Source organism: Toxotes jaculatrix, chromosome 5, assembly GCF_017976425.1.
Source record: "Toxotes jaculatrix isolate fToxJac2 chromosome 5, fToxJac2.pri, whole genome shotgun sequence".
In the NCBI taxonomy this organism is placed as follows: domain Eukaryota; kingdom Metazoa; phylum Chordata; class Actinopteri; family Toxotidae; genus Toxotes; species Toxotes jaculatrix.
Window position 1 is genome coordinate 5,823,289 of NC_054398.1, and position 11,036 is coordinate 5,834,324.

The 11,036-nt window shown below is 39.6% G+C and overlaps 1 protein-coding gene across 1 annotated transcript; it reads right to left on the reverse strand.

Moving 5' to 3' along the window:
• Nucleotides 1–1,363: 1,363 nt before the first annotated feature.
• si:ch211-216l23.2 (uncharacterized protein LOC565061 homolog) lies at nucleotides 1,364–10,379 on the reverse strand. The gene is made up of 9 exons (XM_041039158.1): nucleotides 10,143–10,379; nucleotides 9,863–9,949; nucleotides 9,147–9,220; nucleotides 8,574–8,697; nucleotides 5,256–5,455; nucleotides 3,353–3,631; nucleotides 3,024–3,191; nucleotides 2,327–2,572; nucleotides 1,364–2,149 (listed from the first exon to the last, which is right to left on the reverse strand). The coding sequence occupies exons 1-9, from the start codon at nucleotides 10,202–10,204 to the stop codon at nucleotides 2,112–2,114; spliced, it is 1,278 nt and encodes a 425-aa protein (XP_040895092.1). The 5' UTR covers nucleotides 10,205–10,379; the 3' UTR covers nucleotides 1,364–2,111.
• Nucleotides 10,380–11,036: the final 657 nt, after the last annotated feature.

An 11,036-nucleotide genomic window follows, 5' to 3' on the forward strand; every position in this document is an offset into this window, starting at 1 on the left:
AAGCAATATACAGTCCTACTTCCTGCAGTACAGTGTTGTCCTACTGATGCATCACGGGTGTAGTACCACAGTTTGTTCCAATGCTGCCTTTGTACAGACAGAGGGTTTGTAAGCCACCAGCAAAAGTTGGGTCACCTGTAGGAACTGTTTGCATTAACATTCAAGGCTTCATTACTTCCACACCTTGACCTTTGTTCTGTTTATGTAATTTACTTTCACTCTGACATAAGTCTAAGTCTATCTGCTGCCTGGTGCTAAAAATCCTGACCACAGTCATTCAGTCCTGTAATACGTCAATATTCACAAGGGCTGGGTAGACTTAACCTGATATTTTTTTTTATTTCTTATGGTTAATTTTCTTTTGAATAAAAAACAAAACAAAAAAAAAAACACTAAAATGCTCATCAAAACATTTGTCTTTGTTTCCCCATTACCACTGCTGCATATCAAAGAACATATGACAGTTAACATTTACAATTTATATAGCTTTAAAAAAGATATATTATCTACAAAATACTACCTACAAAACAGAGGGAAATGTTGAGCAGTTTAAGTTATTTCTCACACGTGACTGCTTGGTTAAAACGTGGAATGCTTCCCAAACTTTTTCACATCAGTAGAAAAAAAAACAAAAAACAAAACGTACCATCAACATATTCATGATCTTAAAGAGGATTTGTCACAAGCAAAGTAACAAACAGGCGAACAGAAGTACAAGCTGTGTTTCACTTTATAACTAGACTGGTACCTTATCTGAACTCCACAAATTCACACACTATTGCAAATGAATATTCAGTCAAATATTATAAAAACCAATCAACAGCACAGAGTCACACTAAATAATAGTATGAAATTGTTTGTTATGGAGTAAACCTGTGAGTCTGAGAGGGCTGAGAAACATCGACAGCACACCATGCAAAGCCAGACATTTTGCAGTGGGGCTTTTCTTAAATATTTTGTATTAAGATAGTCATCATAATTACACATATAAATATTTGTTGCCTTTGTTTTTGCATAATTTATTGACAAAGAATATATAAATAGATTAATATTCCTTTAGGTTATACTGGTAAGCATTTCAAGCTGCCTCTTTTTTTTCATGTAACGCAAACAAAAGTTGCTGCTGTCGCTGTAAAGGTACAGTGTGTGGTAATCTTTTTGATCTTTGGACCAATTGTCACCACACTCACTTGAACAAAGCATGAAAAGCCATATAAGGAAATACATCATGAGCATGTTTATAAGGACAACACATAAGAAGTGAAACTGAACGTAATAAATTAGAGGATTTTTTTTCTTGATTTGTCATAACACGTGCCAAAAGTTGTGTGTGCAACTTCAGAATGAGAATCATTTTACACAATTCCTTAAGACTGTTTATTTCTACGTATGTCAAAAATAAAAGGATATAAATAAAATAACATTTGAGCCAAGAATACAGCTTATAAACACAAACTTTCAGTTGGTTGTTGGATTTCTCTCCTCATAAGAATCCTTGAGAACTCCTTGTGAAATTTTCAGCACCATATTGAAACGCTGTGTTCAGCAGGTAGGCTACTTGTTATATTCATAATATACAGAAAAATTAAAAGTCCTAATGCCATTGTGAGACCTCCGATACTATTTGCCTTTTTGTTGCTTTAAATATGAACCAGCTGTGCGTTATTCTCCAGGGTGTCTTGTGCATTCAGCTAAACAAGCTAGTTGTTCAATGTTTATCCTGTGCAGCTTGTAAATGTGACCTACATCAACATGGAGTCTGAAAAGGAAAACTAGAAAAATAGAACATGGATTTTTAAGGGACAGAGCTGGGTGAGAGGTGCAGTACATTAAAAAGAGAAAAAACAGAATGAAATTATCAGTCATTTGAATCCTCCATGCCATCCTTCGTCACTCCATCCACGAAAATGAGATGATAATATCTAACATTAACTGCCATCTTTTCTGTCTAACTGAGAGTGGTTTACTCCTTTTTATTTTTTAAGGTCACAAGAGGAACGTTACACAGAGGGCCAGGGGTGATCTCCTTAAGAGTTAGCTGAGATGGCACACTTCTGTCACTTGTAGCCTGCATGTGTTTAAACTGTATGTCTGCATGTCTCTGTCATTTCTTAATGTCGAGGGCCACTCGGCCGTGGAAGAGGGGGACCTGATAAGACAGAGAGGAGTTGAAAAAGGAAAAAATTACACATCGACTCGAAACGAAACTTTGTTTATACTCAGTGTCCTGTTTTAATTCATAGCATCTACTGAATATAGAAATGCAGGATAACAATCTTCTAGACAATCTAGACTAAGGTGAAGGAAAAAATCAGAAGTGACCCACCTGGAGCAGAGAGAAGTGGAGGACGGGAACTCTTTAGGGAGGGAGGGGCTCCTCTACTCCCGTGAGGGCCCCTGGGGCCTGGGTGGTATGAAGGAGGATGGTGGAGTAAGGGCCCACGAGACACAGCGGGCAGGCCGTATGGGCTGTGTAAGGATGGAGGGCCTCGTGAAGCTGGGGCTCCTAGTGATGGACCAGGAGGTCGATGCAAGGACAACAGAGGAGGAGGTTTGGTTTTGGGATAAGATCCTTTAAAAAAAGAGAAAAAGACGACGTGTGAATGAAACACATTATTGCAGGACATCATGACAAGATGACAGGAGCCTGTAGATGGTGGGGATTAAATTATGAGAGATTATGTGTGTGTGTTCATACATGTTATCTATATTCACGAGAATGACAGAAGTTGAATCAACATCTTGCTAACAGCCTAAAAAAAGCCTAAAAATTGCTTTGAAAACTACAGATGGCATGTACATGACTGAAAGAACCATCGGAAAGGTGTAACTGGCAGAGAGTACAACTGGAATTTACTTAGAGGCCACTGATGTTGTTGCAGAGAATACAATATACAATGTACCGTGTGTCTGAAAACAGGTTGAGCACGGTTTTTGTTTTAACTGTGGTGTTTGGGTATATGGTTCCTGCATCCTTGAATGTTTAAACATTTAAAAGTAAGCGGCCATGTCTGCGGTCCCACCTGGTGAAGGCAAGAGAGGTACAGGTGGAGGTGGGGAGTGGTCCACCATGGGCCCCGCCCCAGCTGCAGACTGAGGCTGAGGGGGCCCAGGTGGAGTAGGGAGCAGAGGAGGTGGTTTCCCCAGCCCTGGAGGTAACATGTTCCCTCTCTCCCCTTCAGTGTTGGAGGCTGGAGGGTGAGAAACAAATAAAAAGAATCACAATAGGCAGGGAAGATACGACCCAAACAGACAGAACAGGAGAAGGTAAGAGGTTAAAGGTGCAATCAACAATACTGACACAGCCCCTGTTCCAGATCCTCTAGGCCCTACAGGGAAATCCGCGTCTCACCTTGTATGTGATCCTGTCGGGAACGGACATACTCTGAGATGGTTTCCAGCTCCTCAGGGTAGAGATGCACCCCCTCAGTTAACAGCATGAGGAGCTGGCGTGTTTCGGAGGGAACACTGTGGTGCTCGATCTTTTCCCGATCTAGGAAGTCATCCAGCAGCTGCGATGCCTGCGCTGCAATGTCTGCGGGGTCCCTCGGTGGGCGCTCTTTGACCAGTCCACGACTGTACTCAGCTGCAACAAAGTCCATGGCCTGGTCTTTGGGCATGTTGCGATGGACTGGGAGGGAAATGGGAGGGTTAATGGTGAGGTGTCAGGGGACTGAAGTGAGAGAAAGAAGTAAAATAAGACAAGCCAAAATCCAAAATCAGTAGAAACGGCAGTAAAAATCAGTGAGGTTCTTATGCGTCACCCAAGTCCTACTGAGATACATCTTTTTTATGTGATGTTGGGATCAGGAAATGTGTCTGATGAATTTGTACTTTGGTAGATAGAACTTTTGGATAGGTACTTTTGAATGTGAGTTGCGGTTTGTTTGGGGGGGTGGGTAATATGGAGCATGCAGTTTGTGTAGAAATGTATATTTATCAGCAACTTTATTCTTTATTGAATTATGTGTCTGGACAGTTTTTATGTGCATTCAGATGTGATGTCAAAGCACAATTAAACTTTAGATGTTCTGTGTGTTAAAATTATCTATAATAAATTATTCCTATATTATATTTGCTTTAGGACATGCGTTCATTGATTTTATTTTGGTTGTAGAAACCAGACTCATAATGTATTTAGGCCATCTTTTGATTTTCATTTCTTTTGTTGTGAGCTACACAGAACAGCATCATCATCGAACAATTACATCTGCACTTTGCACAGTTCTAATGTCCTTGTTTTATTTAACGCATATTTCTTAATTGTATAATGCAGATTTGTTTGTGTGTGATGCACCATTTGAAAAATGTTTTGTGAACTACCTGTGGTAGAGAAGCATCGCTCTGTGTTTGTTGATTTTGTTTTTTGAACAGCTGTATGCAGGTCATGTTATTGATAGTATCATTGTTTCACAATCTGAACTGCACAGAAGTTTCACAGAGTCAACTTAACTCAAGTGAAACTACACTTTATTACAACATGAGTTTGATTTTGTAGCTTGGGCCACGTGTTCCATTGGTTATGATAAAAATGAACTTCAGACTGTAAAGTGAGGAATGTCAAATCTGAAACAGGACGTCAGCCTGTAAACAATAACAGATGTCTGTGTCAGACAGTCTGTGTCATAATTAAACCATTTACCTTCATTTTCTCTTTGACTAATCTGAGGGTTTGTTTACAACCTGCCTGCTCTCTTGTATTTGTAGCTTTGTTGGACCCATTTTTAACAATGCCAGTTTTCAGAGATCTCTGCAATTAATCTTGAGAGTTAAAATGTTAACCATTAAAACTGATGACCTGCACTACAAAAGTGGACCACAAGTTGTAATAAAGCACAGTTTTTCATAGATTTTATGCAGTTGTTAAGTCTGTAATGTTATATAATGTTAGCCAGTGAATAGTCTGCCAAGATGAACAAGCCGATGTACACATTATGTGTTTAAACTGAATGAATATTGTGTAGGTTTGATTGAATTAAGATGACTTTTAAATTATTAATGTAAATGTTTTAGGCACATGTTATATCATTTGAGTGAACAATTGTAGCTTTAAACCTCTAAATGCTGGTGTTTTAATGGAAGTATGTCTTGTTTTTATTTGGAGTTGCACAAAATCTGGAATAGCTTTTGAGTTCAGAGATGATGTAGAATAAACTGCATTAGGCCATTGAGCTGAGCCTAGAGGAGGGACGGAGGGTTGTAACTGAGGTGGTGGTCTGGGTAAACTTGAAGGAAAACCAGGGGTACGGACTTACTTTTGAGGGATTCTGAGAATATGATAACAGTGCAGGAGGACAGAGCTATGTTTGTCTGCTCCACCAGAATACATAACGGGGAGCCGTCTGCTCGGACATCCTGCAGGGCCCGGGTCAGGCCTGATTCCGCCTGAAGGTAGAGCATTTCCACTGACAGGCCACGCTCCTGCAAGCACTGGCTTAGCGATTTGGGGTAATCCCTTTGAGAGGAAGAGAAACACTTTGTTAACTTTACATTCCTATATTAAGTGATCCAACTGGCACGTAGAGAAACCTAGATTATATCTCTGAGAGGAACAGAAGGTTATTTCTTAATTTGAGATGTGCTTGACCAACAAAAATGTAACCATAAGTCTTCATTCCTTTTGGTAGTGGATCCTGTGTATATGGATGTTTAATTTGGCAGGACCAAGTGTAGCTTTATGTAGAGTTTGGGTGGCACTGACGAAGTGTTTGGATCTCCTATAGATGTATTGTGTTTAGTGTTGTAGTATGTGTTTGGGTAATGTATCAGTGCAGTGGGTTTTATTCATAGAAGACTTAAGTGAATTTTGAATCAGCAAAAAAATGGCAGGACATTTCGTCAAAGGAAAAGCACCAAAAACCTTAAAACGATTGTGGCAGCAACCGACTATGAACACTGGGAAATCTCCCCCAGTGTAACTGGATCACTACTGGAATTTACTGTTGGTGAAAAGCATCTTACCAGACTACAGCTGCCAGAGCAACCTTTTAACCTTAACTGCTTTACAATATAAACATCTGAAACTGCTTGAAACGTATTTGTGACATTAACTAGGTTCCAACCAAAATAATAATTTTCTTAATACTTAGACCTATATTCTTGAATTTTCAGCAACCAAACAGATTAACAATCCCAAAGAATACAGCTCATTGACACATGTATGTTCTCACTTAGAAAGTATAGTGAGCATTTGTTAAGCATGCTAATCATACATTCAATCTATTTTGTTGGTGTGATCTTACTACTCCCCCCCGAGTTAGGATGCTGGTTGGTTAGCTCCCCTAAATGTGTCACAGTAACATGCAGACATGCAGGCCCAGCTGCCATATTTGGCACAACTTCATAGTTGCCATCTGTGTATGAGTATCTTGTGCATGAATTACTTTTTGATATTGAATTCTACAGTGAATATGTAACGTTTTAGGTGCTTCACCTTCAACCACAACCACTTTGTACCGTAGATGCAGCAGTTTTAGCATCACAGAATAAGCTTTGTGTAATGGGGTGAGGGCATGTTAATTTATAGATGTGTGTTTATGAGCTCTGTATAATATCCACTGCTGAACAGTCAAAAAAACAACACTGAATATTTTTTTAAATAATAAAAAAAAAAGAACATTTGACTTGTGTGTAACATTTCACTGGTATGGAACAATAACAGCTTCTTGTGAAATAAAGTTGTTTTTATGAGAATGTGTGATCTGGGTTATATTAGATGTCTACAGTGAATATGAATGTTACGACATGTTAATGATATTTCAATGGGATATTGTATTCTTGAAGTTTGAAGCTTTGATGGACAGGTGTGTGTGTGTGTGTGTGTGTGTGTGTGTGTGTGTGTGTGTGTGTGTGTGTGTGTGTGTGTGTGTGTGTTTGACACTGCTGGAGACAAATAGGCTTCTACTTTAACTGCATTAAAAAATACAAGCCTACATTACATATGTTTAATATGCAGAAATTATTATAACTTTGGTTATGACATGGTTTTATTCATGGAGAGTGATCTGATTGTTGTCTGCTGACAGCACACTAAAACACAGGTCTCAGTGTTCATCTTTTCTTCGTGTGTGTAAAAATAGCAGCTCGAAAATGTGTCTTTTCAAACAAACCTGGTGCAGCAATGAAACCGCATATGAAAAAAAGTGGGTGCAATTTGAACTAATGTTTGTGGAACTTCTATTTATTGGTGTTTTTCTGCGGAAAAATGTGCTCCTGCAGATACCAGGGCCATAAAAAGATGGGTGGAGTATAACAAAGATTCACACTGTCTCAAATCAAAAATAATATTTAAGGAAAATGGGATAAGCCATTCTGTTATATTGCTGTTGTAAGGAGGAGGTAAACAGGGACCTCGTTAATGATGATAAATCAAAAATAATATGACAGGCATAATCATTCAACACAACACAGAAAGCAAACTGAGCTTGACAAAACCCATTTAAAAGGATAACCTCCTTTTCTCGGGGCCCTATCTATTTGCATGATGATTTAAAACCTCAGTGTAGAGCCTGCATACCTAAGGATCACTGCAAGTGCTGCTGTAAAATATACATACACACGGGGTCAACTGGTTATGTTGAATCTAACAGGTCCAAAACTGCTTGACAACTGCAGCCTCTAAATAATGCACTACTCCCACAACAACTAAATCACCTTAGCACAGAAATTATTAACAATATTCCTTATTAAACCATATAAATAGCTAATGACCAGGCGGCTCGGTGCTTAAAGGGGCAGTAGGTTCTGTAATTCAGTATATTGGACTTTAAATGAAATAATAACTACAATATTCTACATTTTTGTTTTTGCCACCAAATCCCTTAAAAAAAGACCAAAACCAACAATATGTTAGTAGGTTGCAACACATGAACATGAACAAAACAAAGAAACTAATACAATAAAATCATCGCCTGATGACTGGCAACAAGAAGAGTAAACTAAGATGTGTGTGAGCAATGTTAATGTGAAACATGATAACTATACAATCTCTCACATTTAAAGATTTGAGGAGGAGCGGGGTTTCATCCACAGATGAAGAAATTTACTGTGCAATAATCATAATGGGAAAACCCAGGTGTAAAATGACTTATTATCCTTTAATATTTAATAAGACAATCCCTATTAATGACCCAATAGTGTGACTTCTGCACTGGTTCAGTTTGCAACTATAAAAAAGTGGAGGAAGCCAATGACTGGAACACACCACAAACACAACAAAGAATTCATGTTTTGGAAGTTGTCATGCAGAAGCCGGATATGTCGTTAAATAAATACACCTTGAATAAATACGGGGAAGATCTCACAAACGTGTCAACACAAGCTCATCAAGTGCTGATGGTATCTAAGCTTTGTTAAACCTGGACTTTCACCTGTAACAGAATTCAAGACAACAAGCACTTGCATTTAGCAGGGCATGAAGGCTCCATACATCACAAATGCCAGTAAAACCAGAGGATCAGGATCAGCAAAGGGGAGACCAGCCTAGTCTCAACAGAATGACTCTGTGTTGCATACGCAAATACTTGAGCTTAAATACAAGAGCTAAATGTTCTTGGCTGACTACTAGTACTCACAGGCACTTGTTGGTGACAGAGAGGACTACGCAGTCAGGCGGTTTCCTCTCCTCCTGCACCTGTTTGTAGAACTTCTGATACAGGGCTTTACGTCTGTCAGCTGGAGTGCAGGTCTCTGGCTTGGCTGAGGGTTTGAGGATGGTGACAGAATTGGGAGACAGAGAAGAAGAGGTAAAGGGAGACAGAGTGGAGAGAGCATACGTTAAGAGAGGGCAACATGCAGATAGAGAAAGGATGTTTTTGGTTCATTTGCAATCGGCACTGCATCACGTGCACCGAAGCAATACTCACAGTGAAATGGTGTTTTAACATTTAATGTATTTCATGTAAACTGGATGTTGAAGTATCAAAAGTGTAAACTAACTTGGGATATCTGTGACTGAACAACGCAGTTTTATTTAAGATGCAGTGGCATAATCACAAAGCATGCATTTCCATATTGAGTATCTTTCCATGGATTTAAAAATTATTCTTTGTTAAATACGTGTTGCTGTGCAAGGTGTCGAGTGAAAAGATCATTGGTGTGAACTTGTTAGTTTGTTTTTAGTGAGCAATATAAAGAAATCATCTCACCATTTGGCTGATGCTTGTAGCCCTCATACTTCACACTTCCACTGAAGTTTTGCATTTGATCTAGTTCTTCATAACTGAAATGAAAGTGGTGAAACAGGTGCATCTTCTATTTTTAAGTTATTGAAAGTAAAAGTAACAGTGCAATGACATTTGAAGACGTGCTCATTCTTAAATGTTAATGTTTGCTGCAGGGGCTGTATTTACTACTTTACACTTCAAAAAGATCAACAAAATACGTAGTCTACCCAGAGCTGGCCAATCTTCTCCAGACAACAGTATAATGTAACAGGTCCTAATAAAATATCAGAAGCATTATATAATTTTGTGTTATTGCTTTAAACCACAATCACCAAACCAATTTTTAAATTACGTTTCCATGGCCTCAGCATGTTATGGATCTTCATGCATTTGTGTTAAAGTACGAGGTTGTATGATTGTTGTGAAATTTTTTTTGAGTCGCACTGTGTGATAACACATTCAATAGCAACATTTTGTAATGTCAAACTCGCTTAAATGTCAAATTCTTGTCCATTAATCCACTAATGAAAACATATTTTGAAAAAAAAAGCAGCGCCTTGACAGCGAAGGGGTCTACTCAGTCATAGTGACTGGATTATAAGCTGTTGTACATAAACTAACACACAAACAACAACTACAACTACAAATTAATATTATGAAACAGTGGCTTTGAGTTGCGTGAATGTAGAGGCTTGTACCTGTCCAGAGCATCCTTTAGCTCCTCGGTCCTCTCCTCTCTGGTGGGGTAAGGCGCTGCTCTCCGAAACAGACGCAGTTGTTGACCACTGAAAAACAACAACAACAATGAGTGTTTTTTTTTCAGAGACGTATCAAATGTCGCCAACATTTACTAACGTTGAGTGGTGGTAGGAGAACAGAAGTCGGCTGATAGAACCCACACTGTTTTCTACTGTGGCTGCTACCTAGCATGCTAGCTGCTAATGCTATACACATGCTGCAGGGAACCGTACGGCTTACCTTCCATTTGGGTTAGCTGGTGGACGCCGGGCAGCTGCAGATGATTTCGCCCAAGACGACATAATATCTGCACTGCGGCTTCACCCCAAAATAAAAAAAAACACCTAGGCTTTCACACACAGGGACAGAAGATATTTCCTCCAACGATTACTCCATCAGCGAACCCACTAAACTCTCCCTGCCCTGGAGGAGGAGGAGGAGGTGTTAGGGTTAGAGGAGGAGTTCTTCTTCTGGCGGTTACTGGTCTGACTCGCCAACTCACAAGTGTAATACCGCCAACTACCGGAAGAGCATGTATATAGCGAAAATTGAAGCTTCTGCTCCTTTGAACCTTTTAATCCTTAAGTGATGCTCCTAGTTTTCCCCATGCCAGTAACCAGGTTGCTGTTTGAGATGCTGTCAAACCAGCAGTGGATGCCTTTAATGTTTTTTGTGCTTTGTATTAGAATGATCTGGGTTTCATTGGGGGTGGGGGCTTCAGAATGCAGAGTCGGACAAGCCATCAGGCATACGGGGAAAAACTGGCCGTCAAAAACACCACAAAAAGTTTCCTTACCGGTTCCGTCAGCGTGTGCTGTTCCGGGATTGGGCTCACTGGCCAATCACAGCCAAGTTTCAACCCTCACCGACCAGACCCGAGCACCCTCCCCCACCCCACAAACATCCTGTATAAATCTTAATTTTCAAATATATACAGAGTAAGATCGTATTCCTCTTCCATGATGTTGGGGGACTTAAGAGGAGCAGGTTACAAAAGAAAACTCGAAGTCGAGGCATCCTGATTTAAAAGCTGTATCCCACACTTCCTTCATTGCAGTAGTATCAGTCATTAAACCCTTCTTGACTGGTAAATGTCTCGGTTAAGTGTGTACGATTTTACGCCCTATTCCCAGG